At 38.6% G+C, this 22,010-nt stretch overlaps 1 protein-coding gene across 1 annotated transcript; it reads right to left on the reverse strand.

The window, feature by feature from the left end:
* Nucleotides 1-281: 281 nt before the first annotated feature.
* Nucleotides 282-21,748, reverse strand: LOC131436533 (sodium/potassium/calcium exchanger 3-like). Its single transcript, XM_058605286.1, has 8 exons — nucleotides 21,161-21,748; nucleotides 20,913-21,100; nucleotides 15,944-16,091; nucleotides 1,394-1,522; nucleotides 1,263-1,334; nucleotides 1,007-1,204; nucleotides 719-942; nucleotides 282-653 (listed from the first exon to the last, which is right to left on the reverse strand). Exons 1-8 carry the CDS (start codon nucleotides 21,612-21,614, stop codon nucleotides 441-443), a joined length of 1,626 nt encoding a protein of 541 aa, XP_058461269.1. The 5' UTR covers nucleotides 21,615-21,748; the 3' UTR covers nucleotides 282-440.
* Nucleotides 21,749-22,010: the final 262 nt, after the last annotated feature.

Consider the following 22,010-nt stretch of genomic DNA (forward strand, 5'->3'; position numbering starts at 1 on the left):
AGAAAAATCTTACATCGAAAAACTGCCTAATGATATTTTCAATTTTTTTCATATTTCCCATCAAACGACAACTGCCAAACTTGCATAGCAGAAAAACCTTACGAAAAGATAGTGTTAGTGATAAAACTTTGGTTTATAAGAGTCTTGAATTGTTAAAAAAAGAAGGGGGCGTTCTGGCCAGCAGGAACGCTTCATAATACTTTTCCCTACGCTGAATCCTTTTCACACTCGGAGTTTCCTAGTGGGCTTAGAGAATACGACAAACTTTTTCTAAACTCGAATGGAGTGTACTATAAGCTTGAAATAGTTGAGTATATTTTTGTTTAACTTACAAAGTATTCTGGTACACAATTCACACTTTAATCTTACATCACTAATACAATTATAATATAGCACACCGTAATCTAACAAATTTTTCGTTGGTGCAACTACATGAGCAATCAATGCATACAGGTTGGTAGATTGACCTGGAAAAACACATTCAGCTCGATCAAGCTGGACACCGTCAGAAAGGCCACATACATCATCAGACACGTGAGCCCAACCTTCCAGTCTAACTTGAAATGGTTGGTCCAGAAGGCGATGTACAATCCACACAGGGTCGATAGCAGCGATATCGCTGAGTAAGTAAGACCAGACGAGTTTAGTGAAACCTTCAAGTAAAAATAAAGATGCTTCAGTTGTTGAATAAGCGAATAAAATTTACTATCTCTCTCACCCATCGGTTTCCTGGAACGGCAGGGAAGCCAAGCGATTTAATCAACCATGGCAGACCGAGACATAGTAGAATGTCGAAAGTGTTGGATCCAAGAGAGTTACTGACACCCATTTCACCGTGGCCCTGATTGGTGACGATAATACTGGATACTGCTTCCGGAACGCTCGTACCGGCCGCTAGGAACGTAAGTCCCATCACAGAGTCAGGAATGTCAATAGTGTCACCTGAGGAAATACGGTAAACGGTTAGCTGATTGATGACCCAAGAAGAGTCTAGTCCACATCATACCAACTACAGTGATCAGGAATGCTACGAAGTAGGACGTGATACCGATCCAAAAAATGCAAGCGAAAAACGTTAAAATGTGTAATTTTGGATACCGACGGCAGTCTGGGATGGTCGCCCACAGGATAAATGTGATGGGCCAGCGACACAAATAAACCAGCGTATTCTCGTCGCGACGATTCCAGGGGGTTGATGCCAGTTCTGTGGAATAGTAATTCGTCATTCGCATATCGCAACGGAAAAGATTGATTATACAAACCGAATTCTTCGAAGCTATCTTCACTAGCATCGCTATCACAGGATTGTCTAGCTTGACCATTTTTCAAAGTACCTTTAAAGAATATTGCTTATTGTACAACTACAATTACGAATAAATATTGCATTTTATACCATTGGCACCATTCTGTTCGTTGGACAGCAGCGGGGAGATTTCAGTAACCTCCGTGTACGGTCGAACGCAGGATTTTCGCCGAAATGCTCGTGACATGAAGCGGTTTATGGAGTCATTGCAGTACATTGCTGGAAAATTTGGTGAAATAAATTGATTACGAATGCTCTTTGCGTAACATGAAGGTTTAGGATGACATTTTTCTTGACTCTGTTAACGGGTCTGCTGTATATGTTTAACCAGGCACGTAACCAAAGGGGGGCCCGAGGGGGTTTTTGATATGATGCGAACAGTGTCAAAACTAAATGAAATGGAGGTTAAAACCGGGTCAAAAGAAACAACAATAATCATAAGACACTAAATTGTACTGCATGACCGGAAAGAGAAAGTGAGCGAGCTGACCATAGTTGGGCAGGATTCTGCAGATGAGAAAGATATTCTGTCGCTGGATCCCGCACATACTTATTTAAGACGAAAAGGACTAACGCAAGTGCACTTCGAGTTCATGTTTAGCAGAGATCAAAATGAGATGGACAACAATGGACTTAAGTCGTGCTTCGAAGCGGTACGAGTGCCTGGAAGGGAGGCTCAATGGGTCTTCCGGTGCTAAAATAATATGATGATTAGTGTAAACATGTAGATTTTAATGTGTTTTTTTTTTCAAGAATGACCATGTAAAGAGCTGCCAGTTCATTGAAAAAAGATCATAAATTTCTTCGATCTCTTTTCAGTTATACCGGTCCTCAGTGTCTGGTCTTAGAAGTACCTTAAAAAGTGATTCAACATTCTAAAATATAGCTCACTCCGATTTCGCAGACATTATTGTTCCATATTCCATGGAAATTCCTAAATATGTGACAATTATGCGTAGAACGGCAGTATAGTTATATATAAAAATCGTGAATTTTATCCAGATCCAACTTCCGGTTCCGGGATTACAAAGTGATGAGGGAGGGCTTAAACTTTTAAACCCTTGCACAGTGGTCCAAAACTGGAAAAAGACGGGTAAAAGTCTGTACTGACTTTCATTGATTTAAAAAAGCTAACGTGTCTTCGAAGAAGTTTTACAAGATTATATTACGCTTCTTTTGAAAGTGGCACCTTAAGTTTTGTTAAGGGGGTAATACCAATTTTGAATAAAAATAACTTTTTTCCACACACAATATTTTTTTTCTATCTCATTTTGAAGAAAAAAACATTTGAAGTATTTTCGCTGAAGATATAATTAATGTGAAAAACTATTTTTTGAGATATATTCACTTTATTTCAAAAACACTTTGTTATTTGATTTATCTACGTAGAATCTACTTCTATTACCTAAGTATCTACTACAAAGTGCGCGTAAACACGCATAAACAAGCTCATGCTTGCTCGCGCAACATAAGCAAATTGTTGTGATTTTTATTATGTTTACTTTTTGACAACTAGAAAAAATCTAAATGGAACTCGATGCAATTTTTTTAGGCCTTTTCAAAGTTAGTTTCAAATATTGAAAATCCGAAAACTTATCAAAAGTTCAACACATATTTTAAAAAAAATGGAAAAATGTTTTCCAAACAAAATACGAGGAACAAATAACAAATAACGAAGAGATTTTATTTTTAAACGTGTAAATAAATTGAGTTATCTCGAGGCAATACGTTTTTTAAGATGATATGGTGATCGTGCGACGCTCACTTAGGTTGATGTCAAAGTGAAAGCGTCACGCGATGCGTCGAGACGCACGTGCGAGCTAGTTGCATTTGATCTAAGCAAACCTGTCAGAGTGAATGCGATGCGAAAACAGTACATCGCATTGAATCGCTTCGCTTCGGTCCACGTTCCGCGCTCACTCTGACATCAATCTTAGAGATGTGCGAAACAGCTCATACCGGTGAGCAGCTCCGAACCGATCAGCTCACTAAAGGGAATCGATTCAATGTGTCAGCTCATCAACTCATTTAGATTGAACTGAAGGTTTGTTTTGAGCGCCGTTTTTTGTGCCGTTTTTCTTACTTCGTTTTTCTTTCATATGCATAATCGAAATCATTGATGCACAAAGAACAATGCTATGCGAACTAACTTGTCTGAGAATTATTATTATGTCACATTTGAGAATATCTGCAAAAGTGGCATCCTTGAATGTACCTCAGCCTACTGAGTGAAAGGTAAGATTTCTTATTGACAACGGCTCATTCAATCTGTTAAAGAGGGATAGATGCAAATTTGGAATAATGAACAAAAACTCATGCACACATTTCTTCTCATTTATAACTCGCTCTTTAAGAGCCGAAGCTTGTTTCCACCTTACTAGCTGGGATGTCAGGTCATTTTTTAAAAAATATGTGATCAAGCCAAAAACCTGTCTGTGCAAAATCTGTGGACGTTTCCCCGTTTCTATAGCAAAAAAAGGTCTCATTATTTCCTACCGCTCTAAAATTTTGGTGCTAAACTGTGATCAATTTTAAAAATCTGTGATCGATTTCAGAATCTGTGTAAATCTGTGACCACTTTCAGAAATCTGTGAAAATCTGTGCCATTTTTTAAATCTGTGCAAAAGGTTGAAAATCTATGAAACACAAATTAATCTGTGAACCTGGCATCCCTGCTTACCAGTGTGGTGAACTAGTGAGCTGAGGCTCTTTTAAAAAGAGCTATCCGCTCTCTTTAAAGATTCGATTCACTAGAATAGCTCAGGAGCGAATTGCCAATCTCTACGCTTATTGTAAAAGTGAGTTAAAGAAATAGCAGACGCGTGACACTCTCCGTTTCTTAACCATTCGTGGTTTCAGCATGGCCATAGTGAAAATGAATACTCAGGATATTCTCATTGGAAAATAAATTGGATTAGGAATATATTTTCCTATCAGTATTATAAAAGTTTGCTGCAATAAGTTGCATATTTCGCTTCGGTACACGGTTTCCTAGGTAAAAATAGATAAAATGATGTATAACTTTTCCAGAAAAGAATAAACCTATGCATTACCTTCTACAAAATTATGGGATTTTATATTTTCTACAATTATTCCAACCCAAGTATGTATAAAAAAATTAACTTTAAACAAGTTATGATTAGTTTAAAGCAGGTTGTCTTAATTCAATAACTAAAACTAACTATGAAAAGTCCTAAAAAAAGTTCCATCGAGTTCCACTTAGATTTTTTATAGTATTGGGTATATCTTTTCCTATAAATTTTGTAAAATCAGCTGCATAAAGTTGCATAGTTTGCATCGGTGAAAGTTTTATCATAGGTAAACAAAAGGTAAAATGTTGTATAACTTTGCCAGGAAACAACAAGCCTATGCACTACCTTCAACAAAAATATGAGATATTTTATTTTCTTCAATTATTCCAAACAAATTATGTATAAAAAATAACTCGAAACAAGTTATGAATAAAACACTGATTTTAAGGGGGTTGCCATAAAAACGCTTTGTAAATCCGAAACGGTGAGACCTAGACTTTTGGTATATTTGACAAAGTAAATTATTTTCAATAGTTCTAAAACTTTGCAGAAAAATTTTTTTTCTATCTATTTAGAAAAAAAGTTATGGCCATATTTTTTGTCAAAGTAGGCCATGAACAATTAGGGATATATTCAAATTACGCGGTATATATTTGAAAATAATTTCTTAAAAGCAACTATATGCATTAAAAGAACGGTTTTGCAGCTACTGATTTATGTCCACGTTTTAATTTATTCGAACCACTTTGGGTCGTTTAAAAGCGACAATGCGAAAAACAAAAAAAAAATCTAAATTTGGCTGAATATATAAATTAAAAAGGTTACACTATTTTATACCCAAATGAACTTTCTTGTTTATATTCTCGATAGAATGGAAAATTTTTTAGAGAACCCTTTAGTAATATTTATTGAAATATGAGTAATATAAGAAAAAACATCATCACTGTCCCAGAAAATATGGACGCAACCAAAAACCGCTACCATTTCGCAATGGTTCAGAATCTGTCAATTTTTATGACTGCGTCCTGTTGTTTACACTCTTCTCTAACCACTTTTTTTTTTTTTTTATTCAATAATATAATATAATATTAAGGCACACTGCTTAAGCTCTAAGATGCCAAGGGTATTTACTAATCTTAATTATCGTCTAACTTAAAACTAGAGTAGTATCATTATGTAATATAGTATCTGGCGATCGGTAGTGGCCGGTGAATTGAATTTAGGATGAGATGATTCCAGATGGCGATGGTAATTTTCTATGTTGGCCGCATTCTTCGGTCCGTGTGGGTCCGCGGGAAACACCCCCAGGCTACGAAGGCCCGGCGGGTGGCCCGCATGCTGGTCATTGACTGGAGCGGTCTTCCGGTGATGGTGATGTTACGGAAGAGAATGAAAAAAAGAAGTAAATATTGTGGGAAACGGGGTAAAAAAGGGGTGTGGGAACAAAATGTTTGAAAACGACAGAGATCTAATTAGTTGCCATCGAGTTGGTGAAAAAACAGGGAAAGGGGAACGAAAAAGTTAGTGACAAAAAAAAAAAGATCTTGTTAATTCCAATGAAGATGGTGAACAGGGACGGGGATCGAGAGAATCGGGCGGATGTTAGTGTCGAACCTATAGGTGGAGATTATATTTTCTGAGCGAGGAATAACACATTACACTTGTATATCAATGTGTTTAAGGTACTGGTATATGAGAAGCATATATGAACTATCCCGACTCGCCAACACATCCCGAACCGGCACCTCAGGCGGTCTACCTCGGGCCCTGAGGGATTCCAGTAGCTTCGACCTGGCGTCACGATACTCTACGCACGACCACACGACATGCTCGATGTCCTGATAACCGTCGCCACAGGTGCAGAGCCCGTTCTCCACGATCCCGATACGCCGGAGATGTGTGTTGAATGTATAGTGATTTGACATGAGCCGTGACATAACGCGAATGAAATCACGACTCATGTTCATCCCCTTGAACCAAGGTTTCGTCGATACCTTAGGGATAATGGAGTGTAGCCATCGTCCCAGTTCGTCATTCGTCCATGAAGTTTGCCAACTTTCGAGAGTTTTCTGACGAGAAATACTGAAAAATTCATTGAAGCAGATTGGTCTTTCATAAATATCACCTTCCAATGCGCCCACTTTAGCCAATAAGTCTGCCTTTTCATTGCCCGGAATGGAACAATGCGAAGGGACCCAGACTAACGATATTAAATAAGACCGTTCAGATAAAGTTCTCAAATGTTCCCGTATTTTCCCCAGGAAATATGGGGGATACTTTCCTGGCTTCATTGCCCGGAGAGCTTCTATTGAACTTAGACTGTCCGTGACAATGAAGTAATGGTCTTTGGGCATGGTTTCAATGATCTCGAGGGTGTACTGAATAGCAGCTAATTCTGCGACGTAAACTGAAGCCGGATCACTGAGTTTGTAAGAAGCGGTGATGTTTTGATTGAAGATGCCGAAGCCTGTGGACTCGTTGATGTTTGATCCGTCAGTGTAAAACACCTTTTCACAGTTGACTGTTCTAAATTTATTATAAAAAATATTTGGGGCCACTTGAGGGCGCACGTGATCCGGAATTCCACGAATTTCTTCTCTCATGGATGTGTCGAAAAACACAGTAGAATCAGAAGTATCCAAGAAATGAGCACGGTTGGAAACAAACGAAGAAGGATTAATATTCTGAGCCAAGTAATCAAAATACAAGGACATAAAACGGGTTTGAGAGTTAAGCTCAACTAACCTTTCGAAGTTTTCAATCACCAGAGGATTCAAAATGTCGCATCGAATGAGCAAACGATATGAGAGATCCCAGAACCGGTTTTTCAGTGGAAGAACGCCCGCCAGCACTTCGAGGCTCATCGTATGAGTCGATTGCATGCAACCCAAGGCAATACGCAAACAACGATACTGAATTCTTTCCAGCTTGATGAAATGAGTGTTCGCCACTGATCGGAAGCAGAAGCATCCGTATTCCATCACGGACAATATCGTTGTTTGATACAACCTGATCAGGTCTCCTGGGTGGGCACCCCACCATGATCCGGTTATTGTACGAAGAAAGTTGATTCTCTGCTGGCATTTTTGTTTCAGATACGTAATGTGACATCCCCAGGTGCCTTTGGAGTCGAACCAGACCCCGAGATATTTAAATGTGAAGGCCTGAGCTATGGTTTCACCCCCTAGTTGAAGCTGTAATTGTGCTGGTTCTCGCTTCCTCGAAAATACAACCAGCTCAGTTTTCTCCGTAGAGAACTCGATACCCATTTGAAGAGCCCATGATGATAAGTTGTCGAGAGTATCTTGTAATGGTCCTTGGAGATCGGCAGCTTTGGGTCCTATAATAGACACAACGCTGTCGTCGGCAAGTTGTCTTAGCGTGCAAGATGTGTTGATACATTCATCGATATTACTTACGTAAAAATTGTATAAAAGGGGGCTTAAGCTTGAGCCCTGAGGAAGACCCATGTAGCTGAATCGTATTGTCGACAAATCACCATGCGCGAAGTACATGTGTTTCTCAGACAATAGATTATGTAAAAAGTTGTTCAAAACTGGCGAAAGACCATGCTGATGCAGCTTCTCAGATAGGATATTTTTAGAAACTGAGTCAAAAGCCCCCTTATGTCTAGGAAAACTGACGCCATTTGTTCTTTACGAGCAAATGCCATTTGAATTTCTGTTGAGAGCAACGCAAGACAATCGTTCGTTCCTTTGCCCCTGCGGAAACCAAATTGTGTATCTGAAAGTAAACCACTAGTTTCGACCCAATTGTCTAGACGAAACAGAATCATTTTTTCGAACAATTTCCGGATACAGGAAAGCATAGCAATCGGCCGATACGAATTGTGATCGGAGGCTGGTTTCCCTGGTTTTTGAATGGCGATAACTCTGACTTGTCTCCAGTCGTGTGGGACAATATTACCCGTGAGGAACTTGTTGAATAAATTCAGCAAGCGCCTTTTGGCGGGGTCAGGCAGATTTTTCAACAAGTTGAATTTTATTCTGTCTAATCCCGGGGCTTTATTGTTACATGACAAAAGTGCAAGTGAAAGCTCTACCATCGAAAACGGTGATTCGTTTGTATTTGGTGTCGCGGCGCGGGTGATCTTCTGTTCCGGAACAGAGTCTGGGCATACTTTTTTAGTGAAATCGAATATCCAGCGGTTGGAGTATTCCTCGCTTTCATTCGTGGTGTTATGATTGCGCATTCGTCGGGCTATGTTCCAAAGAGTGCTCATAGATGTTTCTTTCGTTAAGCCGTCTATAAACCGACGCCAGTAACCGCGTTTCTTGGCTCTAATCAAGTTCTTAGTTTTAGCATCTAACGCCGCGTAATTTCGGTAATTATCAGGTGTTCCATTTTTTCTAAATATTTTATACGCGGAGGCTCTCTCCGCGTTTAAATTTGTGCACTATTTGTCTCACCACGGGTTGGGAGGACGGATGTTAGTTTTTGCGCCGGGTACACGTTTCGTCTGAGCTTGAATCGCAGTATCGAGAATCAAGCCAGCCAAAAACGTGTACTCTTCCTCCGGAGGAAGTTGTTGAGTTCTTTCAAGTTTCTCAGATATCGAGGTCGCATAGCTATTCCAATCAATATTTCGTGTGAGGTCATACGAAACATTGATTGTCTTCGATGGTTTTAAGCCGCTGGTGATTGATATTACGATCGGTAGATGATCGCTACCGTGGGGATCAGGAATTACCTCCCACGTGCAATTCAACCGTAGCGATGTCGAGCAAAGTGATAAGTCCAGCGCACTTGGTCTTGCTGGTGGTGCAGGAATCCGTGTCATTTCTCCCGTATTCAAGATTGTCATATTGAAGTTGTCGCAAATATCATGGATCATAGCTGATCTGTTATCGTCGTGAAGACAGCCCCATCCCGTACCGTGTGAGTTAAAGTCTCCTAAAACCAACGTCGGTGCGGGAAGGAGCTCTATGATATTACTGAGCCGCCGATGCCCAACCAAGGCTCTAGGGGGAATGTAGATGGAAGCAATACAAAGGTCCTTACCTTTGATTGTAACATGACATGCGACAACTTCAATACCTGGTATCGAGGGAAGGTTAATTCGATAAAAAGAATAGCACTTTTTGATCCCTAAAAGTACTCCTCCATAGGGATCATCTCGATCCAGGCGAATAATGTTAAAATCGTGGAAGTTTAAGGATATTTCAGAAGTTAGCCAAGTTTCGCACAATGCAAATGCGTCACATTTCAGATTATTTACTAGAAATTTAAAAGAATCTATTTTTGGGATGATACTTCTGCAATTCCACTGTAAAACAGTGATTAGATCCGTGACCTCGGTGGATGATTTAGCCATCGAAGGATACAATCGCTGAGAGAAGGGGCCAATTTGCAGTCAACTGCTTCAAATATGTTTTTACTGTTGGCATGAAAGCAATTAAAATGCTTCTAAGAGGGTCTGAAATATTGAAAGTTGTAAAAATCCAGTCCACAACATCAGAGAACTTGATAAGTCCAGCACCTAGTTGGTTCTCTGGTAGATTTTCTGGGACGCTTGGGGATTTTGTAGTCCCGGGAAGTCGTGGGAATTCCATCTCGGAATTGAGTTTTCCGAGACCAGGAGCTTTTTGCTTCGGTGTTGTGTCCCGATTCCCGTTAGCTGTAACTTTTCGAAGCCCTTCGGAAGACACCTTCGAACCCTTACTAGGTAGCTTATGAGAGGATTTATTTATTCTTTTCCTACAGTTATGAGGGACCGCCGAAGATGGACCTTCCAAAGGGTCGTCAGAATCGCTCTCGTCAGTTGACAAGCAGGCATATGGGTTCGTTGTCTGTTTAGGAGGGGTGGCACTTTTAAGCATCTCTGCGAAAGAACGCTTGGAGTGCTCCTTTAGGGAACGCTTCATTCGATCACCTCGCAGTTTGTAAGCGGGACAATCAGAGAGGTCATGCGGACCCTCCTTACAGTAGAGACACTTTTCAGCATCCTTACCGCAAGAGCCGTCCGCATGAGCTTCCCCACAGTTAGCACAACGTGGCTTATTGCTGCAATGGGTAGCTGTATGCCCCAGTTGTTTGCAATTAGTACAGTTCATTACTCGGGGTACGAATAGGCGAACAGGCAAACGAACCCGGTCCAAGAGGATGTAGTTGGGCAAAGCAGAACCGGCGAAGGTCACACGATAAGAGTTTGATTGGGGATAGGACTTTGTTCCATCCCCGGCGATCGATACTGAATGCAATCGCTTGCAATCCAGTATCTTGACATTCTTAAGTGAGGGGTCTTTAAAACAACCCGCCCCGTACTTAAGAACGTCCTCGCAAGTCAAACTCGAATCGGTGACCACACCGTCGATTTCTACTTCGCGAGCTGGCACGTAGACGCGGTACTCCCGCGTAAAAGGATCATTTTGAACGAGCTCATTAGCCTGTTTTGAACTGGTAAACAGGACCCAGAGCTTGTCTGGACGTATCTTATCAAAACTTTTTATAGTATTGTATCGCGAGGACAGGTCCCGCGATATTTTTAAAATATTTAATTTTTTTTCTTTCGATTTGGTCCGGAAATAGACCGCATAAGGACCGGCCGGTAGTGCGAGCCCATCCGGATAGCTCTTTATGCGAGACTTTTTATAGTCAAGGGAAGTCTCCATTTGATCATCGGGAACGGGGGGGTCAGAATTTAGACTAGACATGTTGCGGAGCTACCTCCGCACAGAAATAAGTGAATCGGGGAGAAATAGAACAGTCGAATGCAGGAAGGAAAAAAAAACTAAATAATGATACTTAACTTAAATCCAACGGGGGCCACCAAGGCCTAGCCCTCGTCGATCGGCGTATCGCCGCTGCGATGGTGTGCAAAAAACCTCCGAGAGGAAAAAGCACACTCTTTTTCAATCCGCACAGTGATATCACGTACACCGCTGGGCCTGTTTTGATCGATCGAACAATCACCGGCTAACGGTACTGTTTCGATCGTCCGCTCACAACAATACACTGCTTCAGTATATAATGTGCATAAAACCTCTCACAGGAAAAAGCACTATTGTCTATTACACAATAGCGATCTAGTTTTGATCGTCCGGTCACTTTATCACACACGGCACTGGTTTTCAACGCTTTCGCAGTAAACACAAAGCACGTCCGTTCACTCGGAAGGTTGAAACGGCAATGTTCTCTAACCACTTGTGCAGTTGTCTATTCTTTTTCATTGGTTTGTTTCGAAAAGCGTGGACTTTCCGCAGAACAACGTCGAAAAATTGTGTACAAATGGTGCACAGAACGCGGACTGTCACTGAGAAAGATAGCAAAAATGGAAAGAGTGAGTGAAAAGACCGTGCGAAATGTAATCAGGAAGTTCGGCGAGGATAACACCTTTGAGGATAAACCGAAAACGGGTCGAAAAAAGGTTCTGCTAACCCTCAGTTGGATAAACGTATACTGAAGACGTTTGAGCAAAAGAAGGAGGTTTCAGTTCGGGATGTGGCCAAAAAAGTGGGCACTTCGAAGTCAAATATTCTTCGTGCTAAAGAACGTTTGAATCTTCGAACCTATAAAAAACAGAAACAACCAAAACGTAATCCGAAACAAGAAGCATCGAACAGACCAACCCTGGAAAGCTGTACAATACTATTCGTGCTGGAAATATGAACTGCATAATCATGGACGACGAAAACAACCTGAAACTCGATTACAAATCCTTGCCACAATATTGTACGGTGCGAGAAGGGTTAAATCAGTCCGAGACATCGATTGAAGTCGAAAAATTTGGCAAAGAAAGCTATAGTCTGGCAAGCAATTTGTAGCTGCGGTAAGATTTCGAAACCCTTCATCACCACTGCTTCAATGAACAGCGAAATATACATCAAGAAATGTTTACAAAAACGACTTCTACCCATGATTCGAAGCCACAAGGATCCTGTTGTCTTCTGGCTAGATCTTGCTTCTTGCCACTACTCGAATTCAACGGTAGAATGGTATACTAACTACCAAAGATGTCACTTTCGTCCCAAAAGACATGAATCGCCCACAACTTCCACCAAATTGCCCACAACTTCGACCAATTGAGGAATTTTGGGCATTAACGAAGGCACATCTTAGGAAACATGTCTCGGCAGCCGAAACCATTCAACAGTTCGAAAAAGATTGGAAAAAAGTGTCAAAACTTGTCGCCAAGAAGTGTGTACGGAATTGAATGAGGAACGTTCGCAAGAAGGTGCGCCAGCTAGTCTACAATAGCTAAGTAGCAAATGTTGAGACTAATATTCTGTTGTTGTAGTCTGATATTATCAGTGAATTGAATCGAATAAAATTTGAATATCTAGCACTTGTGAATTATTTACAGCGAAATCAAAATGTGTCAATACTTTCTGGGACAGTCTTTAAGTAAAATGAGTGATTTCTGGGACCTCCATCCAAACTTCATCAAAAATATTTTATTACTTCAATAGAAAAACAAAATAACCTCGATCTTGCGACGACAATGTTAATTTTTGGTTCCAAGATTTTTGCCTTTCTCGTATAGAAAGGTCATACACCATTCGACTCAGTTCATCGAGCTGAGCAATATCTGTATTTGGCTGAATCGGTTTTGATAAACTTAAAATCAAATAAAAGGTCTTACGGTCCCATACGTAATTCCTGAATATCCTCCAAATCCGACTTCCGGTTCCGGAGCTATAGGGTAAAGTGTATTCAATATTGTACACCGTCACTTAAACCGGTCAAACAAAAACCGTGAAAAAATTTCTAAACTTTTCTTCAAACTACACAAATCGATAGCCATTATAAGTAGACAACTAAACAAACCGATTCCGGCTATCTTGGTTCCCGGTCTCCGAATCCGGAAGTACCGGAAATAGTGGACATATATTATGAAATGGATCTCACTCACTTTTCTCAGCAATGGTTTGACCGATTTCCACAAACATAAATTCAAATGAAAGGTCTTGCGGTCCCATACGGAATTCCTTAATTTCATTCGGATCCGACTACCGCTTCCGGAGTTATAGGGTAAAGTGTGTCCAATATTGTACACCGTCACTTAAAACGGCGAAATAAAAACCGTAAGAAATTTTCTAAACTAGACTCAAAACCGTTAATCACAATCTTAGGGTCAAATGAAAAGTCTTATGGTATGGTGGTTATGGTATATTTTCGGATACAACAAAAATTCAAATCGTCGTTTAGAGTGCGATGGCAAATTCTTATGAAGTCTTAAAAATTCGAATAAAAACTAGTAGAGTTGTAGGTCATTTTGGTAGTCATACGAACCGACTTCGATTGTACCGGTTCTCGAGTTCCAGTGCTGGAAGTACATATAATAGTGAACCCACTTCGTTTTCTAATAGATAGCCTAACCGATCAGAGAACTGTTTCATTATCTATGTCATATTCATACACAAACAATCCCTTGGTTTTTTTCAAAAATCGAAGAGAAACATTTTGAATAGAATAGTATTATATATGAAAAAGGCATCATTACACCACTAGGTGGATTAAAACAGGTTTTTATCATTTAGTTGGCAGGTTAAATTTTTTCTTCAGTTGTATGTACTTTGGACCGACTTATTCAAGATTCAAAAAATGACACATTTTTACATTGGATATAACACAATACTAATGTATTTTGATTTATTTTTACGTATTAAAACATTTGGGTTTAACTCATCACTCCGTTTCAGTGACTGACACACAGATGGTGCGATCATTGTCAAATCCATATGATGTTTCAAAGAACTATGTGTAAAATTTCATGACACTTCGATTAGTCACAAAACAGCCATTTAAGAGAAACTACATTTATCATTTTCAAAACAATTTCGTGTTGTCATTTATCATTGCTTCTTGATGAAAGAAATACTGTATACAGCAACGGCTTCAAAGTATTAGCCGGACTCTGCTCCATCGAAAAGAACCTTCTTTTCTTGGTTTGCTAAACGATGATGGTGAGCATTCTGATCGTCCAATTGAGGTGTTTACTCAAAAAAAAAACAACGAAAAAAAGTCAACAAATTGGGGTTATCTATTCTTAAATTGAAATCGCGTAAGATAGCTGAGGCCGTAACGATATTAGAGGGCAGTGTTATTTATAATTAAGCATGAACGTTTGATCATGGGAAATCTCTTCTCAAAGTGGGTGCCGCGTTTACTCACAGCTGATCAAAACCAACAACGTGTTGATGATTCAGAGCAGTATTTGACCATGTTTACAAGTTTTAAATCAGATTATGCCAATATGTGCCAATGGATGAAACATGGATCCATCACTTCACTTCGGAATCAAAACAATTCTCATCTCAGCAAACCTGCAGTCGGTGAACCAGGTCCGAAGTATCCAAAGGTACAACAGTCAGCTGGAAAGATTATGGTTTCAGTATTTTGGAATACACATGGTATAATCTACATCGACTATCTTGAGAAAAGAAAAAGAACCAATAGCGAATCGACCAAGATCGTTTGAACGCAAAAATCTAGGAAAAACGAACTCAAATGTCGAAGAAAAAAAGACACCATTTCACCAAGACAATACGAATTGCTTCCTCATCTATCGCAAAGTCTAGATCTGGCCCCAGTGTCTACAGGTTATTTGCTGATCTAAAAAAATGCTCGCCGGTAAGAAATTCAACTCAAATGATGAAGCAATTGCTGAATGTGAAGCCTATTTAGAGACAAACTACAAATCCATTGACAAGCACGGCATCAAGAAGATAAAAAAGAATTGAAATGATTATGTTGCTCTTGAAAGACATTACATTGATGACTAAGACCATATATTTTTGGGAGTGTTTTTGTTAGTTAGTCACACAACTTATTGAGTTATGCTACTTTCCTTTGTGAAGGAGTGAAGTATGTTTGACGCAGATTTAAGCCATTCCTGTAAAATTCAGCTATAAATTGAGTCACAGACAATTGACAATTTGTTACTGTGCAATTTCTAATTTCCTACTTTCGTTTTCATTTTGCCATCACTAAATGTTTCCTGGTGAAAGTACTGTACAGTACAGTAAACAGATTTTTCTTTCACGTTCATTTTGTTTGCATTCGTATCCTATCTATATGAGGAACTCATTCTGTATTGTTGTCTTAAGCGCAAGATTTGCATCGTCCCAATTCAAACACACCGAATTGCATTGGTCAAACAAAAAAACAAGATAGTAGAACGACAGTGCAATAAATTTAATGACTTTGCCTGGAGTAGGTAAAATTCAAGTTCATTGCTCCTATAGTATACTTATCGTAATTTAAGATCTATAACCCACATGGATCTTGGATAATATTTTGGCTTTCTACAAGTCATTCGAATTCGTCTGGCAAACATCTTGTAATATCCCATGTGGCACAAAAAACAGCACGGCACTGAATTAACAGTCGTTTGTTATTGCGCACGAATTACGAACGATTCTTTCGATGGAATCATCCATGTTGAGATAACGAAAGACACACACTTTTGAACGAGTAATGACTGATCTGTAAAAGCGATTACAGCTTTTGTTTTTCACGATTACAATCCGTGCTCAAGTCGTGGTGATGTTATTATAGTTTTAGACACTAGCTTCGTCATAAGATAAAATTTCACGCGCACGAATGTTTTATCATAGTCAATTGACACACACATGGTAGAACTTACCGGTAATGTAGAAAATGTAGGCTGAAACCAAGATAAGCGCCTCGTACCACATCACCTTCCCGTCGAAGAGCACGGTGATCAGGCCGATAACGGCCATGCCGTACATCATCGAGTCTCGTGTGACAGGCCACCATTTCAGTTGAACGACCTGGGATAGTAACATAATTGATAATTAGTTTGTATTACTAAACAGAGAATCCGGAAATTATTCCTATACTAGGTAATAACTATGTATGTAAGATATATTGCTGCGATGAATATTCATGATTATAATTAAAAACTGCGATGCCCGTGATTATACATGAACTGTTAATGAGTGTTATATTCTGTTACAGAGTGCTACAAAAATAGATCAAACATCAACAGCTTTAGTTTCATTTATATCAAATAATTTCGAATAGTTTTAAATAATGTCACTTTAATTACAAAACTCATCTATATGACACTTATATTAAATTTCCCAATGTTACGAAGTCTTATTAAAATCAAAAGAAATTTAATTTCAACAGAATGGAAACAATCAATTGAACATCACTAACTTTTTCCTAACATTTCATATAAGCTGATGCATTGAATAAATAAAGAGTGTAGCCGGGTTTGTATATAAAAACTGTCCCCAAACAGAAATAAAATTGATATACGCTGTTTGAAAAGGTTTATATTGGAGATTATTTTCCCAAAATTTTAACCTTTTAACTGCCATTTTGGTGGAATTAGGGTGGTTCTTCTAATTTTCATTTTATTAAAATTTTTAAAAAACCTCTTTAGCAAAACAATTGAAAAAAATCAGGAATATTTTAGGAATTAGGGGAAACCTTTCTGATTTTTTCCCAAAATTTTTCAAAATGCATTTCATGTGAAAAAAATGTTCAAAATTTTTTTACCTTTTTTATTCGCACTTACAATTTTGGTACCACTCTGGATTTTACATCAAAAATATATCATTTATGAGTACATAACGTTGTATTTTTTCATATTTACAAAAAAAATGTGGACAGATATAACTTTAACGAAATAAATCATTCGGATAACCATGCGTCTCCATCAAATTGTTACCACCCGATGGAGACGCATGGTATTTAGTTCTAAAATCATATATCACTTGCCCTTCGAACTAAATACCATGCGTTTCCATCTACAACTTGAGTTCAGGGCTTGAGAAAATATTTTCATAAGTGAGAGAAACATGATTCAGAACTAATGAATTGACAAATATTTAGGTTTAAATATAAAATATATGGTTTTTATTTTTGAACTGATAAGCCATTTTACTTTTTTTGTTGTGAATACGACTTACTTTACTATGGGCGCCTTTTCAAAATTTACCCTCTGAGAGAGTGATAAGTTTTTGATCGTGAATATCTAATGTTGTATCTAATGAATCAACATAATTCTTGCTACATGCCATCAGAAATATTATCACAATTTTATGATAAAATTTTCAGTTGTGTGACATAATCTCAAATAGTTCAAAAATAAACTTTTCTGAAATGTTTGGTATAAACGAGTATCAAAGAGGATAGTTCATAAGGCGCGTTTGCCTTTCTCGTATTTTGAAAGTTCATAGCTCAGTGATCTGTGGAAGGATTTATATAATCTAACTACCAATAGAATCGAATTTTCAACTTGAACGTGTATTGCAACAACATTGATGTTTTTCAATAGTATACTATTGAAAAACCTGTTTGATTTAACCTATGACAGCACCAGCCAATCAGAACGAGAGATGTTTGCATTTATACAAGAGCATCCATATAAAAGTTGAGTGGTTCATTTTTCCTACCATTTGCTGAGCAACTGTTCCCGAAACAAGACACACGAGGACCTGTCGTCTCACTTCTGCGAACAGGAAAAGGAATTTTGGAAAAGGGGCTATCCGTACACCGCTGCCAGTAGCAGGTATAAAATGAAATGTGATGTGAGAAATAGCGTCATTTCAGTTAAAGCAGTACTCTGAATGCACGAGACACCGTCAGTACGATGACACCGAAAACCGGTAGAAAGGCAGCCAAAAAGTCCAGCAAGGCCCATTAAAAGCACTTTTCAGTGCTAAAGATCATCCTAATCCCTACCAAAAGATTCATCAAGATGGAAATTAAAATTATTTGTACCGTCACTAACACATTCAATTACGAACGGCAATGCGAAAGCGAAAGTGATGATGTTGAACACATCTTTATACTAGTATGGGCCATGCGAAACAGGGTTGCCATATATACAGGTTAATCTGTATTATTATTATTATTATTATTATTATTATTATTAATACTATTATTATTAATATTATTATTATTATTATTATTATTATTATTATTATTATTATTATTATTATTATTATTATTATTATTATTATTATTATTATTATTATTATTATTATTATTATTATTATTATTATTATTATTATTATTATTATTATTATTATGATTATTATTATTATGTTTATTTTTATTACTATTATTATTATTATTATTATTATTATTATTAAAATTACTCTTGCATACCGAAGATCGTCGATACATTTCAGACCAGGCCATTGCAATTGTCTCTTACTGAAATTTCGAAAAGAATCTGATATCTTCGAAATTTTATAGCTTCAATAAAAATAAACTACAGCAAATTAAAAAGGAATTGTTTCAAGTTTGAAATATATAGTTGTAGAATAGTAGCTGTTTAATGTAACTAATCTGTACCTTAATGTAGGTGCGTCGCTTCAAACTCTATTAGTGAAAAAGGAGAAAGCTTGCACAATTCATACAATCAATCAACTAACTGATATTCGGAAAAGTGATGGAAGCGTGACAGTTTTTTCGTATTCACGACATCCAGTTATGTCTCTGACATTACCCACATTTATAAATTTTTTTTATTCAGGCCAATTCACGTACAAGCGTAAAGGCCGATTGAGCCTTTTTTTAATAGATAAAATATTTTTTTTACCATTAGATCTCATTTAGGGGTTAGCCAAATTTTGTGCTAGGGCACAGACCCGTTTTTATTATTTTTACGTTTCGTCTTTGACTCATCAGTGCAGAGCAGTTCAAATTGAACTGCAGACGTAAAGTTTCTGCTATTTACAGAACACTTTATGTTCTGCAACGGAGTGTAATGTCTTTTCTGACGTGCCGAACGAAAACGTGTTTTCGACTATTTCTGGCTTACCAGAACTCAATCTGTAGGTTTTAATAAAAATTATCCAAAACAATTAAAACCATGCTTTTTTTATTTAACTTTTTCGAATTAGTTTGTAATTATTGAGAAAAAAATCAAAATTTTTTTCAGTGTATATTTTTTTAGAGTGCCCAATCGATTTCCTACAACTTCTTCCTGAACGCCATTTTTGTACAATTAACGGTTTCCGCGTTACAACGATTTGAAAAAGGCAATTTTTGTGAAATGCAAAAATACCTACGCCCTTTTTAAAAATCAGTCGTGAGTCAGATTGACCTCTCCATCAGTTCAAAACTTATGGTTTGCCATACTGAAGTCATGTGCAAAGTTTCATCCAAATCGGAGAAGGCCTATTCTGATTTTGTCACTTTTTCGTCTACTCATTCCTGGAATTGATCCACCTGTTGTTTAATTCGCAATAAAATGAATACTAGACGAAAGGAAATGAATGCTAGATGTAGGTTCAATGAAATTAATCAGTTTGGATCGCAATCACATTAATAATGTAAATTTTACAGTTCTTAGTGCGCAATAGCAATACGCAATGCAAAATTAGTAAAAAATATACCACACCAAATAGTGATAACGGCAAAAGACTTTGTTTTACTCCCAGCTGGTTGATGCTGATGATAATGTTCATGCACTATTTAGATTAAACCCAATAAAACGCTGTATGACATGAATATGATTTTTAGAAGTAACAGGAGCACATCATCATCTGTGTTTGAATTGGCGTAGCAAAATCCTGCACTCCTGTTACTTCTGTGTAGGATATTCAAGCTAAATAGGGTAATGTTAATCAGTTGCATAAAACGCTTTATGATTGGGTTTTTCTTATCATTATAATTATTATTCATTGAAGCAAGTATATCAATATTATAAGCTGTTTTTAATGATATTACTCCACCTAGGCCTAATATTATCACCTAATAAATCTCAAATACATCACGAAGCATGGAATTTCGATGCGACCGACGAAATAAGCTTACCTAACGAGCATAAAATTATTGATATCGAATAATCCATATCCGAGAAAATTGAGCGGTGAATCGTGGCGCTCCTGTTGGACGGATTCGGAAGTTTTTTTGCGCCCACGTGTCGGGAATTTTATCAGCTTCACGTATGATTTTTGACATTCCGCAAATCGACTGTACTTTGTAAACAGTCAACATGGAAGCCGAAAGAAGGTAAAAAATTGTGCACAATTATTTGGAAAATCCATTGCATCTAGGCTAGCTAAACAGCTGAAATTGCCCAGAAATACCGTATGGCGCGTTATCAAACGGTATAAGGAAACATTGACGACGATTCGGAAGCCTCAAGCCAATCGTCGGAGTGGAGCTGTCGACCGGAAACTGCGTGGTAAGATTTTGAAGACGATTAAGAGGAATCCTAATCTGCCGGATCGTGATTTGGCCAGAAAATTCGGTGCTGCCCATAGTACCGTGAGGAGAACTCGACTCCGGGAAGGAATCAAGTCGTATGGAGCTAGCAAACAGCCAAATCGGACTATAAAACAGAATAGTGTGGTCAAAATTCGTGCTCGAAAACTATATGACCAGGTGCTGACCAAGTACGACGGGTGTCTTCTGATGGACGATGAAACCTATGTCAAGGCTGACTTCGGGCAAATCCCAGGTCAAAAATTTACTTAGCAACGGCTTTTACTTGGCAACGGCTCGCAAAATTGAATTTTGCCGACAAATTTGCAAGAAAATTTATGATTTGCCAGGGCAACATGGAAACGACGTTCTTATCCAACGTATGTGAATACGGGACATTAGAATAGAAGTATACGTACCTGTCCTCCGAATAGTCCACAAACCGCTGGTACGGCTAGAATATTAAACACTGCGGATCCTACTACGGCACCTACTCCTATATCGCCTTTCGTTACGAATGTCCCCACACAATTGATAAACAGCTCAGGGCTGGATGAGGCTGCCGCCATGAAAGTTGCCCCTGCTACATCCTCCTTCACACGTAACTCTGATAAATAAATAATTCTGGAGAACTTTCTTGAATGAGTTTCCTATTCCATCCACTTACTTTTGCACATCGACTCAATTGCCGGAACAAAGTAGTCATCACAGACGGTCGCTAGCAGCCAGAAGCAATAGCATGCGATTAGTAAGTGGATTACGATCCATCCATGACGGCGATCCTCACGAGTGAACCCGTCCGACGGAAACTCGAAGATCGCTGCTGGTGTACAATTTCGACCAGGAAACCAACCCGCTTCCGGAGTAACCGAGCCTTCTGTGAATGCTTCAGTCACAAGCTCTATATCCGCAGGTTCAAATACTTCCACCTGATCCTGCAGAATCTCAAGCAGATGACGGCGAGGGTGCGATTTTTCCGCTACGGCTTTTCCATCGGATGATGTTATCAACGAGTTTATTAGCGAAATCGACACTAAACTCACAACGAACAACACTCTAAGCGCAAAAGCAACTTTCACTCTATGATTCTTGATTCCGAAAAACGTCCCAGGTTTTACCATCTCAGAACAAGAAAGATTCGGTGCACTCCGCTCAACACCTCAAACACACTTAAATAACCCTGGGTGGGTTCGATTCAAATAAGGACAGAACACTACGCGTCGACAAGGGACAAAGATCGAAAGAAAGTTGACTGCTATTGTCGCCCACGTTTTTATAGCCGTCGTACTTTCACAGATACTAACGACCGACCATTGCCGAGATGCACTTTATCTCAAGGGAGACACGAATCTTGTCACTGTCACTCATAAATTACAGTGTATAGAAATCCAAAACGCTTCTCATCTTGCACCCGGCCTACCAGCATCCTATCAATTTCAATCTCGGTTGTAGCCGGTCTTCTCCAGCAGCACCCGAGATAAGACCGATACACATCCCGACGCCACAAACTACTGGAA

Source organism: Malaya genurostris, chromosome 3, assembly GCF_030247185.1.
Source record: "Malaya genurostris strain Urasoe2022 chromosome 3, Malgen_1.1, whole genome shotgun sequence".
Classification (NCBI taxonomy): domain Eukaryota; kingdom Metazoa; phylum Arthropoda; class Insecta; order Diptera; family Culicidae; genus Malaya; species Malaya genurostris.

Coding starts and splice junctions, on each gene's coding strand:
- LOC131436533 (XM_058605286.1), bottom strand. CDS start 21,614: ATGGTAAAACCTGGGACGTTTTTCGGAATCAAGAATCATAGAGTGAAA. Junction 1,335..1,393: donor CGAACAGAATGGTGCCAATG/GTATAAAATGCA, acceptor TATTCTTTAAAG/GTACTTTGAAAAATGGTCAA. Junction 943..1,006: donor ATTCCTGATCACTGTAGTTG/GTATGATGTGGA, acceptor GTATTTCCTCAG/GTGACACTATTGACATTCCT.